This window comes from Opisthocomus hoazin, chromosome 10, assembly GCF_030867145.1.
Source record: "Opisthocomus hoazin isolate bOpiHoa1 chromosome 10, bOpiHoa1.hap1, whole genome shotgun sequence".
Lineage (NCBI taxonomy): Eukaryota > Metazoa > Chordata > Aves > Opisthocomiformes > Opisthocomidae > Opisthocomus > Opisthocomus hoazin.
The window spans coordinates 21,907,043-21,927,073 of NC_134423.1; the positions used below are offsets into that span (position 1 = coordinate 21,907,043).

The following is a 20,031-nucleotide window of genomic DNA, read 5'->3' on the forward strand; positions in this document are numbered from 1 at the left end:
GCTTAGTTATAGAAATACTGCATGACGTTAAATAATAATCATGATGTCAGTGTTTAGCCTCCACACGCTGCAGAATCCCAGTGCTCGCAATCCCTACACAGAGCTGCTGTGGAATGTGAAGGTCAACATTTTGAAGTGTCAAAAATCAACGTCCATAACTGTCACATGCACATGGTTTATTCGTCAAGAAGTATGTCTTGTGGGTCAGCCTTGTTAAAAATCCCAAGGAATCTTTTAAGAAGCCATCAACTCTTATGGTAAGACTCCATATATGATAAGCAAATCATAGTTTTGTTAATTCTTTTAAGGATTCACGTCTGCAAGGGCCGCTCATCTCCTCGAGGCGCAGCACGTGCTTCCTAGCACTTCAGAGCGGGACACAGAGGGCTTACTGCTGTGACCGGTCGGGCCTGACACTGTAGCGTGCGTTTTGAGAGAGGAGGGGGTTTGGGCCGTGTTCCTCCCTGCAGCTGCTCTTGCTAATGCTGCTGGGCCATAAACAAGCAGCAGATGATACAGCGGCCTTGCTTTGCGTAGTTTATGTTTCTGTTTGCAATGACACCTATGTCTATGACTTCTGTGTGCATTTATCATACAAGCAGTACCGTTAGTGCCTTTCTCAGTGATGAAACTGGCTGATCCATTTTAACTGGGAACACTTTATTTTGGGATGTTGACTTTTGGGTGTTTTGATATGGAGAATTGTCTTTTTAAACCTAATTGGTAACAAGAAAGCATCAGCTCACGCGCATGCCTGCTGCACCCTGCACAAGGGATTCCAAAGCAGCAAGCGTGCACGCCGCAACGCCCTCCCGCTGGACACGCGGTGCAGCTCACAGCGCTGCTCAGAATTCTGAGAGAGCCCCCGGGCTTGTACCTCCAGCCAAAGGGCCAGGTCCAAAATGACCACAGCGCACCTCAGTCCCTGCTTCTGGGCACAAAGGGACTTAGCAACGACGTCCTCCAGCACCCCGGCTCCCTGGCGCGGGCTCCTTCCGTGTACGCTATAATTCGGGCTAGCTCCATCCCGGTGCGCCCTCCCGAGAGACCAGACCCAGAGCCGGGGGGCTGTGAGAGGACGGGCTGGCTCACCAATGGCCACCGGAGCCTCCGGTGTCACTGCTGAGGTTGTTAAAGAAACTTTGAATACATTCAAGGTGAATTTAATAACCTCCTGTTATCCAGAAAAGGCAAAGTACAGAAAAAATAAAGATCTCACCTGCACTTGTATCTATTATGGTCAACTCATGTTAACAGAATGTTTTGCTTTAATACTTGACTTACATTAATACCTCACATTATTACACGTATGAAGCCAAATATGACGCTAACTTAGTTGCTTACAACCTCAAACCTTACTCCCAATACACATTCCAATAAATTTATTCTGTAAAAACAATACATTTTTTTGTTTCCTTTTTGTTTTGTTTTTTTGTTTTTTTGTTGTGGTTTTTTTTTTCATTTTTTACAGTAAACTCGTCAACTACAAACCTTGAATACGCAAAAGATGTTCCAAGGACAAGCATAACAAGGATTGATAAAACCAGACTAAATATGTTTTCACAATAAAAGCTGGCATAAAAATAAATAAAAATCTCTATTATCACAATAGCAACAATAATGTACACAGAATAATGGATTTGGAATGCTTACTTACTAGTCTAGTTCTATTTCTGAAAGGAAAAAAAAGCCAGAATGACAGCATCCTTTTTTAAGCCTTTCATTATTTAAAATCGATGTTTTCTTTTGGTTTCCCATAGGGTTTTATATCACAGTAAGCTTAAAAATGGAAAGCGTCCAAATGAATGGTTTCAAATTGTGTTGGCATTGGAAAAAATCCTTGTATTAATCTAAAGAAACACAAAAAGACTTTCACTAACTCCACATATAGGAACTAAGTCAGATAGTGTACATTACATCATGGTTTTGAGAAGTATCAGGAGTATAACTAGCTAGGTACTTCTAATAAGGAAAGGTATTTTATTACATTATTGAACTTGGCGGTGATCTCAACTGAAGAAGAATTTTTCTTTTATGTTGTAAACTGATCAAAACCCAACAAAGTATGGATATAGGGAAATTTAAAATTATGTTTGTAGGTGGAAGATATTGTAGTCTCATATGGAGGGGACTCATTCCTAAGATTTACTTGCTTTTACAAAAACGCTGATTTAGAATGACAGAATTTGGAGTTACGCCTTTTCTGTCTAGAAAAGGAATCTAAAACATGTTCAAGTATGCAATATCTTCATAAACCTCAGCCACCGGTAAAGGGCAACTTCATGCAACCAAATAGTATGAAAATGAAAAAGTAACCCTTAGAAAAAAGGGTAGAATGTCGTTTCTGCAAACACAACCGATAGGAATGTGAATAATGTGCATACAAACGGGGATGCTGCTGATGTACTAATGAACAGATGTGGCGACTCATATCAAATCCAAGAATATTAGACAACCAAACATGTAACCTTCTTGTGTTTTCCCTTAATATTCAGCAGTCATTATGTTGGTTAAGTCTGAAAGAGAGAGAGAGAGAAACAAAGATCACATTTAATGTAAAACAAAGCATGCTGCTACGAACTTCACAGAACTCGTGCCACGTTCCCACACTTCAGAGCCACAGGTACAAGCGACCACCTCGTCTGCTCGAACAGAAATTTTTTTTCTAGAGAAAACTGCTTACATTACATCGGCGGAACATAGCCCCACAAAATACACAGTTTAAAAGTAAACATTTAGGGCTTTATTCAGACAGGCAGCTCCAGTCATGTACGTGGGCTGGTTTGTGTTTTCCCCAGTCACTTTGTTACGAATCTGACAGCACACCTCGGGCACAACCAAACTCTGCGTTTTTCCACTACGCTACATCAGCACCACGCCTGGTGCGGCCGCTCGGGCAGTGCTGCTGGCCCGGGCGCCTGGCGGTGAGCACACCCTTTTGTTCAGAGAAAGGGACACCGCGCAAGCGTGCAGAGAGGGAGGTGAGCAGTCTTCGCAGCTAACAAGTCTGAACGTTGCTTCTGAAGAGGAGACAGCCTGGCCCCGAGTTCGCTGTGAGGTGATGACAGAAGAGGAAGAAACTCCCACTTCACGACGGAGCCAAGGTCAGCTCCGGCTTCCACTGGCACTGGTGGGAGCAGGATCAGACTGTCTTCACTGATACGGCACGTGTCTCCGAGTCTCGGTTTCTTCACATTCAACAGAGAGCAAACCTCACCTACAGGCACAGGGCCACGCTACGTTTGTCCAACAACGTGAAGACTTGCAACGCTACGTGACTGCCTAACCCCGAGCAAGACGTCCCTTCTCCTTTGTGAAGAATGCCACCCACGCCCTGATGGACGGACACAAATACGATACACAAGCAGTACAAAAGACTTCGTACTGCATTTGGTGCGATCACTATCAAGGAATAAGCAGGGGGGTACGGCTTAAATCCTCTGGGGATGATGCACTTGTCATTTTACACAGGATCTGGAGGAGGGTATGAGAAGAAGACGCTTTAACACCCCTGCAGTAGCCATTTACCGCCTAAGCTCTCTCCCTCTGGCCCATCACACCTGCTGCGTGCGATGCCATGGGTGCAGCGGCCTGTGCTGCTCCATCCGGGAGGATGGGAGCTATGAGAGCCCGCTCAGCAGCCGGGGATGCCCTGCTGCTTGCTGCCCCTCTGAGCTCAGGGCTGTGTTCAGAGCGGGTCTGCTCTCCTACGACAAAGGGTTTGCAAACAGTAAGTAACGGAAACCGCACTTTCCGTGTGGGAGGTCCTGGTACATCCTGACTAACGACACATGATCGGGGGTTATTATAAAATGCTTGTGCGTGTGATGACGAATTACAGGAACTGCCGGAGCCCTGCCTCCCCCCCCGAGGGTGTAGCAAGGGCTGCTCATCCATTGACTCTCTCCTGTTGCAGAGGTGATGGGATTACACTTCCAGTGCTTCGGAGACGTGGCCTGGAGCTGTTCACTGCCGGCTCTTTCCCTTCAGAGGGAAGCGCAGACACCCATTTAAAACAGCTACCACCGATGAGTCAGTCAGACCCTGCCTTCTGCTGAAGCTCCTCATGATGGCTGCTCCCCGCGCTGACAGGCAGGGCGGGCGGTGGAAGAGCCCCCATGCCATCGCACTCGGCCCGGCTCAGGGAAGCCGTCCTTTCCGAGGGCGAGTCCTTTGCGCTTACTGACAACAACTCCCCTCGGGGCTGCGGCCAGGGGACGGGGTGGGCACGGCGCTGACGCAGGGCGCTGGGACTGTGGATACTCCCGCTCCCCGCTGCCTCGCAGATGGCCCTGGTGGGTGGGCCACAGCGTGGCACGGGGGGGACAACAGAGAGCCAGGTGTGCAAACCACCCCCACGGATTTTCACCGTTTCCAGCACCACCTTCGTGTGCCACACGTGCTGCCTCCCGGGCGCCCGGCCAGGAGCCCCAGCAGCAGCAGCTCGCTCCTGCCCGGCGCAGGCAGCCCCAGGCAGCGGGGCTCCCGGGACCTCGGCTCCTTCCCCAGGCAGGCAGGCGCTGCCAGCCGCCCGCCGCCGCGGGCACTGGACGAGGACGCGGCAGAGCTGAGCAGTTTCCATGGTCTCCATGGTTTCACGTCTCTTCAGAAACAGAGCAACTCGCATCATTTTGTCTGCAGAAGTCTCTCAGCTTTACTGTACGATCCGGTGCGACGTGTGCCGCGCTGACCAACGCTACCGCACACAGAAGAAACAGCACAGAATCTGACTGATGCGAGTGAAAAATTTCAGTCATCAATAAAACCGAAGGACAGGGAACACAGAGAGCAGGGAATAAAACTAAACCCACAGACGGCTTTGTTTTTTCTGGCACTGAAAATTCCTTCCTTAGCAGTGCCTGGCAACTGACTCTGCCGTCCTGTCCTTTACAGGCTCTTGCTGGATGGGCAGAAGGATAATTATTTACTTGCTCTGTATGATCATTGTTATTCTATGTTGGTTTGAGGTCAAAATGGTTACAGGATTCAATGTACCCAGAGATGCAAAGAGTGTATTTCATCTCTACGGCTGCTTTAATCTCTACTTTTATGGTTCTCCTGAGTTATGTCCCCTTGCCTGACTTCGTGGTGCTGTTACCTGGAGCTGCGTGAAGGCAGCAGACAACACACCTCTTCGCACCTGGGAGCATGCCACTAGTGGAGTTTTTACCTAAAAGTTTTTACTGTGCAACAGTTAAACACATTTTTACAAATGTTATCTTTTTTTGGAGGGGCAGAGTTTAACTTACCTCAAATTGCAGAAATACACACTCTGTTTTCATTTTCTGGAAAAATGCCCACATGAACGCTTTTACATTGAATAGAGCCCCAAATGCTAGGCTTTTAATGGCGATAAAACCCCAAACCCGTTACGCAGCGTAACCAATGTTATTCTCAAGAAGTAAAGAAGGAAGAGCAAAGGAACCAAACGTCTCAAAACCACATCCGAAGGACACCATGAACCTGCGTTTCTCTGGCCGGTTTGGCCGTAACACTTGTCTTCCACAGCAGTAACTGGAATTGTTGCTACCCCACAAGGCATCACAACAAAAAATACGTCCTGGACACTGGCTGTTTTAAATATGTTCTCCCAATTGCAATAGTATCAGATGGCAGTAATTTTGGACCAGATTTTGATCCCCTTATTCATGCTGGCAAGCAGTCGCTTCCACAAATAGATCCACTGACTCCCATGTTAGTAACTGATTGTCAGCGTGAGTAAAAAGATCACAGTCCTTTAACCCACTTGAGTAGTCAAGCTGTACCAGGCGCAGAAAAATGTGTCGAATTTCCAGCAAATCTATTACTTTTCAAAGACTCAGTAAAATCAGTCACCTGCTGAAAGGCAACCACATGCATCCCTACACAAAGAGAATGAATGCCTCCTTTACCAACACGATGGCCGGACTGTCACTAAAATGATGAATACCAAAAGAAAAACTTGCCACACCCCCCGAGTGCTGACCTTCACACTCAAACGCTCTCTGACGGGCGGGCACTACAGGCAGCTTCCAAACGTCGTTACATGGGTATCCAGAGAGGAAAAGCACACAGCAGCTTAGGTGTTCAGCTACAAGGATTCAGTGTTTTGCCAGCCAAGAACCAAACACACCAGTCACTGGAGATTTAAATGTGGAATGTAAATCTGCTGCCATGAATTCACTGATTTATGAGCCAATTTTGTGCCACAGAGAGTAAACAACACAGAGCCATGAATACCTTTCCCAGGAATATTCCGTTTATGTGGTCTTTTGAGAAACCCAAACAGTAAATGTAGTATTTAACGGCAGAGGACTGCCATGGGGGGGGTTCTGTGATTCTTGACTTGAGCAAGCTCTGGGATGGGCAGTCTTAGCTAATATATTACTAGTTAATTAATATTAGATAATAAAGCCCTGAGGTGCAGGCTTTGCATCTTTTTGCAGAAGGAATCAGCCAAAGAACAGCAGCGAGGGAAAGAGCTTGAGAAACAGGTAGTGGCAGGACACAAATGTAAACTGTGGCCGCATCTGAGGAAGCGAATGTCTCTTCTGTGGAGAGTGCCTGTAGTCCTCAAGAACAGTTGAGGAACTAAGGGATGGAGATAAGAAAAGAAAGCAGATTTTTCAACCCCAGGGATAGAAAAAGAAAATCACAAGTTGAGCCCTTGAACAGTATGAAATTGGCTGAAAGAATATGATAGCTTTGGAAGTACTTTTATTTGCTCTGGGTTTTGAGTCTTTAGGAAGCCATCGCTTCACATTTTCAAGCTTTCCTCTACCACCTGGAGGTTAGAAATTTCATTAAAAAATGTGGGCGAGAATGCTCCTGCAATCATTTGACTTCAGCCGTTAACCCTTCCAACACATCCCCATAATGCCGAGGGCGAGCGTGCGATTAGGAGGCAAGACTCCCTCTGCTCGGAAGAGGGGGGACGGGTCTTCCGCCCGCAGTCCAGGCATTACGAAGTATGGCCACTGCCTCACTGCAAGTAGCATTGTTAGGAGAGAAGCTGCTGGTGTCCTCTCGGCGGCTCTCACGCGGTCAGACACCCGGGAGGTATGGAGCACGGGAGCCGGAGCCTCTCCAGTATGCAGCCTGTGGGGAGCGCAGCTGGGTGGGAGCGGAGCCCACTGCCCCCCGCAGCCCTGCCCAGCCCCCACTGCCGGCATCTTTCAAGCAGCCAGTCACAGCGGCAAACCCCAGGGAATGAAACACACTGATCTCTCCGGTATTGTCTCGTCTCTTCACCTTCCTGGTACCTTTCTCCCAGTACCTTTCTCCCTCATGAGGTTCAACAAGGCTGAGAGCAGGGTCCTGCACCTGGGTCGGCGCAACCCCTGCTATCAGTACAGGCTGGGGGATGAAGGGATTGAGAGCAGCCCTCCGAGAAGGACTTGGGGGTGCTGGTGGGTGAAAAGCTGGACGTGACCCATCAGTGTGCGCTCGCAGCCCAAGAAAGCCAACCATATCCTGGGCTGCATCCCCAGCAGTGTGGGCAGCAGGGTGAGGGAGGGGATTCTGCCCTTCTGCTCCGCTCTTGGCCAGAGGAGGCCACAGAGATGACCTGAGGGCTGGAGCACCTCTGCTGTGAGGAAAGGCTGGGAGAGTTGGGGCCATTCAGCCTGGAGAAGAGAAGGCTTTGGGGAGACCTTATTGCAGCCTTTCAGTACTTTAAGGGGGCTTATAGAAAAGAGGGGGAAAATCTTTTTAATGGGGCCAGTTGTGATAGGACAAGGGGCAATGGCTTTAAACTAAGGGAGGGTAGATTTAGACTGGATAGAAGGAAGAAATTTTTTACAATGAGGGTGGTGAAGCATTGGAACAGGTTTCCCAGAGAGGTGGTCGATGCCCCATCCCTGGCAGTGTTCAAGGCCAGGTTGAATGGGGCTCTGAGCAACCTGGTCTAGTGGAAGATGTTCCTACTCACTGCAGGGGGGTTGGGCTAGATGACCTCTCAAAGGTCCCTTCCAACCCAAAGCATTCTGTGATTCCGTAAGTCACTTGAAAGCAGCTCTCCCTGGTGTGGGTTGTGGGCAGCCCAGTGCCCCCGCCCCAGGCAGCGGAGTGGTGCCGAGTTTGGCAGGCAGGAGGGCCATGCCGAGGGTGGGCAGCTCCAGGCCCACGCCACAGAGGGGGAAGCCCACCTCCCACAGACTGCGTGCGGTTCTCACAAGCAAAATGCCTTTAAAGAGACCCTAATCTCATCTGTGCTGGTGGCTTTTAGCAGACTGAGACACTCTTCTGAATTCCTCCGTGTGAACAAGAGGAGCCTATCCCAGCTCTGCAGCCATGTGTTGGTGGTTTTCAACCTTCGTTTCCACAGAAGAGAAGTTTAAGTGTGCGGGCTGCAGGAGCGCAAGGCCCTCCAGCAGACTCCCAGTCTGGATGTCCCACAGAAGGTGGCCGCAGGCCAGCCGGCCCTGTACCCCCCGAGGTGTGACTGGCTGTGTAACACTGACTGAAAAGCACGAATCTGATTACTCCTTCCCCGAGCGCCTTGTGTCTGATGAAGGCGTACCTTCTACAAAGACACCCTGGGCTGGCTTGGAGGACACCAGGAGATGGAGTGTCCCCTCCTGGTCCTAGAAGAGAATTGCACTACTGGCAGAATTGGAAAAGAAACGCTGAGGAGGATTTACATGTGCAATGCTGATTCTGCGGCAGAAATGCCCAAGGTGAAATGTCTGGACCAGGATGCAAATTTCTCCAAACTTAGCAGTGCTTTTACCTCAAGCTGTCCTTGAACCTGTCTCTCCACCTCTCTTTAGTACATGGTACTAAAGCTCCACCTTCCCTGTAACGTTAAAAGCACCCAAGACCCAGCTGAAGACTACGTTCAAGGGGGAGGTTGAGCCCACACGCTGGGGTTGCAGAAGCCAGAGCAGAACCAGCTCCTCATGTGGGTACGACAACGCTGACTGCGAGTGTTTCGGTGGAATTGGTGCTGGCAGGAAGGGACGGAGACTGTTGATGTATGTCAGCACAGGGGCTCCTGGAAACCCTGCAGAGCACTACCATGTTCTCGCACGCTAGACTCTACCTCCCAGCAGTTACAAGCATGTCACACACAGAAGGATGTCACCAGCCACAAAGCCAGTATCCTAGGTGATTTTTTAGCCACTTAATTTGCAGCTGACCTAACTCCATAAGCATTTGGTCTGTACATGGAGAACATGCTTGAAGTTCATAGACACATCCCCCGTCACTGCCCGCCTGAAGCTCTGGCCACCTCAGACGGACCTTACGCCAGTTTTCGCACTCAAATACCAACCTGAAGACACGGAAGTGTCACAGGGCTCACTAGCCAGAATGTGGGCAACACCTTCACTACGCACTCACCACACTCCTCAGCCCCAGGCTCTCGGGTTCGGCGGGCGCGGGGCTGGGGAGGCACAGCCCAGCACAGCGTCTCCTGGCGTCAGTCTCCGGCTCAATGCAGCTGCTGGTTCAGAGCGAACGGGAGAGGGTCAGGGCACATGGCCTTCCTGACCCCCCGAGCCACCTACCAAAGCGTTTGTCAGGCGAAGAGCCACAAACCACACACACGGTTGCACAGAGAGACAAGGGGAAAGGAAGCTCTGGGAGGAGTCTTTACGCGGGAGACGACAGCAGCTCCCCAGAGGTTGTCCTGTGAGAAGGGGCTGAGGCTGAGCACGCAGCTGGGTGCTAAGGCACCTCGCGCTGTCAGCTGAGAGCCTGTGCTGGCTGCCTTCCCCTCACACCTGGGGATTCGTGTCACTCAGCAGCTCCGGGGACAGCCCGGCCCGGCTGCTGGCCACGTGGCAGCGCCTGGCCTGGGAACCGCACGGGAACTGGTGCTGAGCCGGGGCTGGCAGCGCTGCAGCAGGGAGGCTTGTGCTGCTCCCAAGGCGCAGAAATCACAGCGCTTGTTAAAGGCGGCTGACAATTAACCAACTCCCAGGCCAGCCGCCCCGCTCGGCAGCCTTCCTTTCTGTGGCTGTGGTCACAACAAAATGACATTGACACGAACACATAGCTGACACAAACAGACACGAGGAGATCACATCAACCTGCCCTGAAGCAGATGGTCTGTCCCCTCCTTGGCAGACCATATCCCAAGCAGGATCTGCTCTAAAACCCAGCGTACACAGAGTCTGCAGTGTGCACTTGAACCCCATAAACTCCAGAGAAGTCAGTGGGATTGCACAGATTTTAAATGAGTGTGAAAGGATCAGCAGGCTCCCACTGTTTAGAGAGCCCAAATGCACTATGCAAACAGTCTGATTCTGCTCTCACATCAATTTTGCATCATTCCAGCTCATGGTTTTCAGCAGTTACCCTCAGCTGACATCCACGGAGCGCTGGAACAAAAATCATGCTTATAGTATCTTTTCTCATTCAGTTGTTTCTCTAGAGCAAAATTTGTACCAGTGCAGGGTCCAGTCCCTTGTTTCTGTTCTAGACACATTCTGAGCACTGAAACGCAACGTCAGAAGGCTGCACGTGGTACGCACGGGTCACTGCAACGCAGCACCTTTCACCCCCCGCGCCAAAGGCCCCCAGCAGCGACCGCGTGGGAAGGGAAAGATATGAACAGATTACCCCTTCACTGGTTTTCTGCAAATCTGAAGAAGTGTTTCTTGTGTCGTTGCCTGCGTCCCCAGCATCAGAGCTGCTCTTATTTTCTTCCTCTTTGCAGTCCTTATCATCTTCATCACCAGGAGATTTCCGTGACTGCTTGGAGGATTTCTAAAACAATCAACAACAAAGTTAAAAACTGAGTTTCGGCCACAGAAAGACATTTCTGTGACGTATGCGAAATCCTGTCTGATCACGTGGTTCCCTGTTCCAGGTGAGTACTGGGGAGGAGATGTGGGGTGAAAAGTATTTTTAAGGTGAAGTAGTTGGAGTTACTGCCATCACTGAAGCAAAGGGAGTTCTGTGTTCACCACAGGTCAGCAGCGCAGCTGAGTGTGAGACAGACACAGTAACAGGAGAGGGGTATTAGTGCTGGCTCACCTGTAGGGTTTGTTAGTTAATGAAACAGATGGTGCCAGCTTGACAAAAGGTTTGATTAAACACAGAGACGTAAAATGAGAATAACATTAGCAGAGCTGCTTTCCATACTTTTTTTAGTGCTGTCAGCTTTAATATATTAACATTAAAGCCATGTGGAACCAATACATCTTTTCTGCTCCCTTTATGTTATGCAATTCTACAGTACAAAAGGCTAAATTGTGGCATTAAGCCACCATTTTCCTAATCCTCTGTTTGCCCAGAGTCTTCTGGAAAGAAGATGGTAGACCAGACCTGAATTTCTAATGCAAAACACACAACAGGGGTGAAATTACTTCATGCATTTTGTTCAGTGGATGAACCACAAAAACTCCTGCTTTCTCCCAAATTATGCCTGGATCACATTGTTTGCTTCCTTCTTTTAATTTCATTTAGTTTTCACTTTCAGAGAAGAATAACACGAGTGTGAATGCACATGACTCTGCCACACTTTCCACAACTTTTTAAGCAAAGTACAGACCTGGAGGCACACAGAGAACTGGAGGAAGTGGCCATAATGTTGCTCCCTTTCACCCAGGTGAGAAGCGAGAAGCGTATCTGAACACAAAGTTGTCACTGCGCAGGTGATTATGTTCACCAGCCATTATGAGGCAGTCTAAGACACATGACTCTTATGTTCCTCATCTACGCTGTTACTGAGATATTAACAGGTCAGGTAGGTCTTCTGTCTACAAATTGAGTGTCCTGCTGCCTGCTCAGTGAATTAGTTCTTCCTCCCTCCCACTCTGTATCTTGTACTGAAGTATTCTACACTCAGCTACAAGAGGAGCCGCCCAGCACACCTGACCCTACCACATCTTTTAGCATGGCATCTGGGGCACTCGCACTGGGGGCAGGAGAGGGAAGCTTGAATTCTCCCAGAGAGGAACCAGACCTGAACTCCTGTCTCCCAGGAGGCACAGTCCTAAGGCTTTTTTTGCCCTTCGTGGGGAAATACCTATCCAAGATGATCAAACCTATCAATCCATCTTTGGGTGGATTTTCTTCCCAGCCCTTCTGAACGCCTCGCCATACTTGCACCTCTTCTCAAAGTGTGGGCACCAGAACAGGGCAGAGTATTTCAGCTGCTGTCTCACCAAGGCTGCCTACAGAAACAAGCGCACCTCCCTTTGCCTGTTTGAACACCATAGTTGCGGCACTGGAATCAAAAGCTGAAGAAGGAAGAACAGATTGCCGTGAGGTGGACAGCATTCTAATTATAAAAGCACATGGGTAACAATGGAAAAACTCAGAAGATCACCTTTGAAGTGTAGGATTTTTTCCGTTTTGAGCCTGCTTTTTCATTCTTTCTTTTTCCTTTTCCATCCTCTTCTACCCGATCACCTTCCTCCTCACTGCTGGCATCTGCTGTATTTCCTCCTTCTCCTTCAGTTTCTGATGAGCTCTGTTGCTGAATTGCCTTTCAAATAAAAATAAGAGTAACAACATAAACAATAAAAATATCACTAAAATCTATTACTTAATTTTTGTTCTGTACTGAAGACAGAAATCCTGGTAACAGACAGCTGACACTTTAATCACGGTGGTCAGGAAGAGCTCAGGTCATTCCTGCAATTACCAAGAAAAAGGGCCACAAAGACAAATTTCTCAGTCACCACTTGGAAACGGTTATCAGATGCAGATTTTGGGATTGCATCTTCTGAAGGGTTTACACAGAAACAGAAGATCTGATAACAAAAATGCGCTTGCTGGAGAACTAAGGGCTGCTCCGTGGAGAGGCCTGGCACGTTCTGCTCTGGGCAAAGCTACGGAGACTTCTAGACTGTGGCTGCAACAGGAGAGACTCACTCAGGAGAGAAGATGGCTCTTACAAACCGCCCCAGAGGGCAGGATCTCTGTGTTAGGAAAGAGCACACGCTGACAAGCAGGCTGAGAGCTCTTTGACAGTCCGTCTCTCACAGCCTATTCACGAGATTTTTTCAAATCCCCAAGTGTATGCAAAACATCTGTGGGGCTGAAAATATGCAGCGGGAACTGCGAGGGGTGGCAGCTTGTCTGCAGGTGGTCCGTACCTCTGGTTTGTCAGGTTTTGTGCTAATAATGTAATAGGTGTTCGCCTTCTTCTGGAGGTGATTTTTGCCTCCAAAGGGCCCCATTTTTTTAATAAGAAAAGCTCTTTGGTTTTATACAGCCTACCAACTACTCTTCTCTCCCTCCAGCTTCACTGACTTTTGCTCCGGACATCCAACAGGGAGAGCTGTTGTACAGCAGCTACTATCTCCTAACGCCAGCTTAAATCTCCACCTTCTCACCCCTCACAACTTTGGCAGTGGTGTCCTACGTGTTATACATTACCAATGTAAAAATCAAAAGTGCAGTGACCTTAAGGTCTGTGTAAAATACACTGAACCTGATATAAAAATAAACAACAGAAAGAAGTCAGAAATTATTCATGTTTATATTGGAGTAAATAAAACCTTCCATTTTTAATTCAGCTAGATCTGCTGCAGAATTTTCCACTTCACCACCCCAGAACATCACAGAAAGCAAAGGGCTCTGCAGTACGATTAAAGTTCAATTTGTCACAGAGTGCAAGACCAGAGCTGTCTTTACATTACACAGTTACAAAAGCTGTGAAACTTTCTAGCTCCACCAGACCCAGGACCTTCCACACCACTCGTACAATGTTTACACCGACAAGCAGTCTTCAAAAAAGAAGACAAGAAAGACAAGGAGGAACAGAAGTGAAAGTCATTTACCTGATATCCAGTAAACTTTACTCCAGGGTTGTTTTCTATTTCCCACAGGCCTTCATTAAATCCTTTTCGCTTGTTCGACTTCCCAAACTTATCTTTATATTCTTTATACGGGAAAAGGTCTTTGGGTCCCAGGAATGCACTGCATTTTAACAAAGGTAACATTGGAAAAAGGATTTCAATTTCTCCTCTTCAAAAAAAACAAAACCCATTAACAGTGCAAATGTCTTCCCTATTCTTCTGCTCATTCCATAATTTTTTTTTCAGTTTTATTTGTTTGTTTGTTTATTTTTTTATTTAACGCACTGGCTTTGAGTTACTGCTGTGAGTCCGATTTAATGGACTGGCTCACCATCCTGATGTTTGATGTTGCAAAATCATGCTGGGTCTCTCTAGAAACAACAAAACCGAGTCTCATTTATTATATTAACTACTGCTGGGAACTGGCACTTGAACGGTTTATGAAAGGCACTGTATGACGTAACTGCCTGCGATAGCAAGGGACCAGACCTCCAATCCTGTGTTTTACAAACCCAGAAAGGCCTAAAAATACCGTATGAAAAGTTAAAGCATGTGAGGAGTGCCTAGAACCCACAAGCCAAAACGCGTCCCTTGTCCTACTGGACAGAAAAAGCAGTGGCATTTATTCTCCTCTATACTGCCAGTAAGCCTGTGAGCTTCTTTCTTGGCATAAGCCCCCCACATGCTAGATTCTGTGTGAACACAATAACACTACTCTCTCCCAAAAATCTTGTAATTTCATATAAGACAAGAAACAATGGGTGAATATAGGCAGATGAGTAATACAAGGAAACAATGAGACACACAGGGTGCTTGTGGCCAAATCATTTTTTAGACAGCACAGCAAAGGAGGGATTTTGTGCTCTGCTGCTGCATTAAGTCAGCTACGCACTGGGCCAACCAATTTCAGGCACAGGCAGCACAATGCAGGGAAAAATAATAATAAAAAAAAAGAAGAGTGGTGATTTATCCTGCTTTTTCTACATACTTTACAGCAAAATTCTAACTTCTTACGTAAAACTGAAGAAAGCATAATTTCCTTTTCATTGGGTATCTATATCCAGTGTGTTTACTGTGCTCTGTATCACGGTACTGGGATGGCTAATTGTAAGTGAAATTAAAAACAGTGAAGGCAAAAACCCCTTCATTCCCACATGGAAGATTCTATGTCGCCAATGACCGGAGCTGAGCAAATCATGGTCTCCTTCACTACAATCACTGTCCTACTTTCCTGATGATCCCTGCAATTAATGTTAACTCTATGGTCTCAATTGCCATGGGATCTTGGAGCTCCACCACTTACAACACATTTATTCTCGTACCATCAGCACGAGGTTGGGAAGTTGCCCTTTTTTGCAGACAGGCTGCTGAGGCACAGAGATTTGGCCAAGGTCAAACTCAAACTGATAGCAGAGTACAGAGGAAAACCCAACTCTCTTCAGTCTCAGTCTACTACCTTACCCACAGGATCACATTTCTTCCTTGCTGTAAACATCATTTTAGATTAATGCCTGATTTATATCCTGATTCTTCCAAGCATTTATGAATGTGCAAAGTTTCATTCACTTAAACCATCCCACTGGCCAAGAAGTTTGCCAGTACAGAGACGACTGGTGGCTAAAGGCATCAGATGAGAAGCCTCTGGGGAAAGAGCTTCCTTTTAGCTGCGCAGGAGACGGAATGGTATCCACACTCAGTCGTCGCATTGAGAAATATCTCAATTATATAATTACAAAGCCAAGAATGCATTTCTACCTGAAAGCCAAGCAGTGATTTCCAAAGTAACAGATGTCTTATTAATATTAAAGGCTAAAACAGAGCACGAGTTCTGCATACATTATTTTATCTATGCTTCTGCTAGGAGATGCCTCCTTGTTGCCAAAAATACATACAAACAGTTCTACCACCAATAACAAACTGTATGAAACTTACAATAAGCTGCCTTAATTTACCTCAACAGTAATGTATGGAAATGTTTCTACAGCCTTTATGTATAGTAAACACTGAAAAACTGTCTACATCTTTGTTTGAAATAGGTTCATTGCCACTGGGAGAGTAGAACAGTTTCCACTGCTCTGCTATAAAACTAAGGAGCTGCAAGCCACAGTTCATTTTTAACAGTTATTTTTTTTAAATTATTAAGGTATTAACTACAAACTATTTTCCTGTTTCAGATGTTACAGTCAGATCATGGGCTAACAAAACCCAAACAAAAGGAGATTAGCAGTTTGGGATTCACTCATTTCAGAACAAAGGTGGTCAGAGTCTTCTTCTCAAAATGTTTCTCCAGAAAAATGCTTCCATTAAAAAAAAAATATTACATTTCGGTTTCTGATTTTAAAGCATCATTAGTGTATATGAACTTTTCTCTTTTTGGATCATTTTGTGACAGTAGTAATAGATCTCAATACATCCAAATATCAGGTTGTTTCATTACAGTGATAGGAAGAAATATTTTAACTAAAGAGAGGCTATTTTGATCGTTATTAAGCAGAAATTGCCTTTAAAGATTTTTACAACAAAATGTGATGTATGAGCTATAGGGCTTATTATGTTCTGGAATAATGTCAAAATTTAAAATTAAATTTTTTTAATACAGCTTCAAAACTCTAAAACTGAATGTAAAATGTAACCAGAATTTCATTTTTTATTTTTTCAATTTTTTAAGGAATTCTAGAAAACGTGTTCCCTGCAAGTGGGGAAGGAAAAGTTTTAAAATGTAAACATTTAATGCAAAATGGAAATGGCAATTTATTTTTTTTAACTGCCTCAGACATAGTTTAAAATAGGCATGTACATTATAATTTTGGAACTCTGTACTTTGTAGCCATTTCTACGAGACCTAACTCACCCTTTCAGTTCTGGTTCCCTTCTTTCCCTACGAGCTCAGCCAGCTCAGGTCCTCCATCGCTCCCGAGCGCTCGCTCCTACAATATCCCCAGCACAAGTCTCGCAGGCATGCGTGTGTTTCACAGCCATGCGAGGGCCGCTGAGACTCTGGGGTCTGCTTCCTTTCATTTTACAAACTACCTAACGAGCCCTCACTCAGGACATGAACCCAGACGTGTCGGAATACAATAGTCTGATCTCTGCTATCATGTATATCCAAGTAAAATATTTTGCTCCTGCATCTGAGTTCAGATGACCCTTTAATAAACTTATGTCAACACTTTTCTTTACGGGAAACACAGGCACTGGTTATTATTTATGCTTAGACCATGGTATACGATCCACGCAGCAGCATTCCCACCCACTTTCAGGTTTCACTTCCACGTGTTAGTACAAATGAGCTGGGCTCGTAGGACCTATCTCTAGGCTCCCAGTGGCTTCAGTCAGGATTTGTTCCAATAAAATCAGCGGAGATGACATTAGCTGCAGTAGAAGAAGACATTTTCAAAGGAAAAGATTGTGTTCATTCACTTACGTTTCATGAGTCCCAAAAAAGAAGATGGGGTATTTGTTTGCTGGAGGCTTCACGGCTCCTTCAGGGAGTTCATCAATCTGTGAGACAGAAATGGAAGAAGCATTATTCTCAAATGTGGTGTCCCTCGTCCAAGAACCCCTACCAAGCCATGGCAGTGCTAGTGCAGGTATCTCGCACCCCTGGGAGGTCCCACTCGGTGCTGGGGTGGGGAAGGGAAGATGGCTGCTGGGTTTTCAGGCAGGCAGGTCATACAAAGTCAGCATATGACAGAACCACTACAGGGAGACAACAGAAGACCAAGGAGCAGACAAAAAGTTTGAATGATTTCATGGGCATTATAATACACAAAGGCAGTAAAATCAAGTCTGCTTAATTTAAATGTTAACTTTGGATGCTGCCTCACCAAAGACACGGCAGAGCAGAGGGTAACCCTGCCTGTCCCACACAGCCACCTAAATAACTTCTGCAACAAACGGGGAACAGATGGCATCTCTGAGCCTCGGCAGCCGGAAAACCGGACAATCTCTCACCGGTGCTTCCTGGTGGTGATGGTGGTACCCGGCGCAACACACACAACGCACACCAGGGAAGAGGGCCGGGGACTCTCCTTCCCCTGCAGCACCCTAGTAACTATTTTTGGTCATCGCTCCCCTCTGTACCCCATCTCTTCTTTCACATTTTATGCCCAGCCTCATATTTCTCAAGATAGAGCTGCAGAGCAGCTAAGGGAGGGGTGGTGAGGGTGCTCTCCTGAGACGTAGCCAGGACTGGGACAAAGCCTCACGCTGAGCAGCGCCTAGACCCGGTCTTCTGACGCCTGAGAGCGTTGGTTGCGAGGCTGGAGGTTAGGCCCACGACTTAGCCTTGTCCATACCTAATTTTTCAGTCTTCTGCAACAGAAATAACAGAATCCAGGTGCCTACCCACATAAACCAGAAACACAGCATAGCTTTAAATAACATCTCAGTGCCTGCCTTCCCAGAAATGGCACTTCTGAGCATATGTGGGCACCTAAAGCTAAGCGCCCAGCGAACTCTCCGGCTAAGAAGAGGAAGCCTAATGAATCTAGGTATCCATAGGGCAAGACCAGAGAGCATGTGAACGGCTTGCTGCCTGGCTCTTAGGCAACTGAATATCAACACAAGCACAGTGAATCCTGCCAAATGTCACTGGAACTGAGAGCAAAGTGCTGACATACCAATGCTGGACCAAATCTGTTCCTCAGCAGAGCACGGGGATGGAACCTGCATGTTTTCACTCAGGAGGCCAGGCCCACATGTGCTTTCCTTCTCTCTTCCTGACGAAGGACCCCAAAGACTGAATTCTTATTGATTAATAAACACCAGATTGTTTTCCAAAGATGTTCTCTTTCACTGTAAAGCATCTGCTGGCTACGTAGCTCTCAAAGGAGTACGAGCTTTTATAAGAATCCAAGTCCTTTTGGTCTTTCTGCAAGGACACCCGTTGGGGACGGAGAAACCAGAGCCATATGTGGAGCTGTAACATCACAGGACTCCTTTCTGCAAAAGAAAGGGACGCCTATCTTTTAGGTCAAAGTGGAGCATTCCCTGAAGCCATGTCAAAATCAGGGGATATAAGAGCACTTCCAAACCACTCCATATCTCTTTTCTATGGCAAGACCCAGGGGTACAGATGGTGGGGCTTGGCATACCGGGCCGTGTGTCGCCGTGCCCTCCCTGCCCAGCATGGTCTGCAGGAGACAGCCCTTGATGGCCAGAGGCATCACATGCCTTGTGGGCACAGCAATTGCACAACTTCTTTTACTTATAAAAGCTTATGAGTTGATAAATAAAAGGAGAATCTATTGTATAAGTGCACATAGAAGGGAGATATACACTGGTGGAAGATGGAAGCATGCATCCACTTTTAGCTCGGCTGTGCATAAGAAGGAACTGAAATGATATGACAGGCTGTTCGGTGTCCTCTTCGTCACCAGGAATACATAGAGGAGAGACTGCCAAAGATATTTTTTAAAACTCATTATTTTCTGACATTAACTATCTGTTTTTAGCTAAGTGCCCATAATGTGGTTATTTGCTCACTAATTCATGATTTAAATACAGGTATTAGACTACAACAGTGAGAAAAAGACTGCCAGGGAAAAACACCACAACTTGCTTTACAAACTGCAGACAAGTCAGGGAGATAGCATGACCCACTCTGCAACACATTTTATGCCTCCTTAAAGATGGAATTATCTATGCATCGGACCAAAAAAGGCTGTGCTGGCAGTTTACCAAGTACGGGGGTAACACACCTCAACTGCCTGGATGCCACAGCCATCTTCCTCTTTACTACGACAAGAAAGATGTCCAGAGAGATACCAGACCCCAAAAAATGTGGACTCCCGCGAGTGAGATGAACAATGTCTGCTGGGACTGGAGTGCGAATCTCATGTGGCTGCTGGAAATGCAGCGCCAGCTCTGGGCTGCATTACAGAACAGCGCAGTCCAGTTACTGTCTCAGCCCTTTAAGAATTTCTCATGAAATAAAGCAAACAGCTGTAAATGATCAGTAAAGCAGCGGAATGAAGACATGCTTAGCAGGGAACGCTGATCAGAAGGGGATGGGGATCTTACACCACACAACGTGCTCTGCTCCAAAGCAGTGAGGATCTTCTCCTAAGCAACATCCCAAGTGGAGTTCAGCCCACGCCATATTCCCAGCACTTTATGGCATTAGCTAAAGAGCAGCACCAAACCGACAAAGGACGGCACACACATCTGTCACGCAGCTCACCTGCTCCCCATTTTGTGGCGTATGTCTTTATTCATCCGAGTATCCCCTCTGACTATGTATCATCACAGGAAACCATAAAAAAAGCTTTTCATAGCTTTTGAGAGTTGGCAT

The 20,031-nt window shown here is 46.9% G+C and overlaps 1 protein-coding gene across 1 annotated transcript in view; it reads right to left on the bottom strand.

Moving 5' to 3' along the window:
* Window positions 1–155: 155 nt before the first annotated feature.
* HDGFL3 (HDGF like 3) overlaps window positions 156–20,031 on the bottom strand; it is a 40,299-nt gene continuing 20,423 nt past the window's right edge. Inside the window, exons 2-6 of the mRNA XM_075431862.1 lie at window positions 17,161–17,237; window positions 13,719–13,857; window positions 12,260–12,418; window positions 10,546–10,692; window positions 156–2,516 (exon numbers count right to left, since the gene is read on the bottom strand). Of these exons, the coding sequence (XP_075287977.1) occupies window positions 2,511–2,516; window positions 10,546–10,692; window positions 12,260–12,418; window positions 13,719–13,857; window positions 17,161–17,237 (528 nt within the window). The 3' untranslated portion in view covers window positions 156–2,510. The remainder of the gene's footprint in view (window positions 2,517–10,545; window positions 10,693–12,259; window positions 12,419–13,718; window positions 13,858–17,160; window positions 17,238–20,031) is intronic.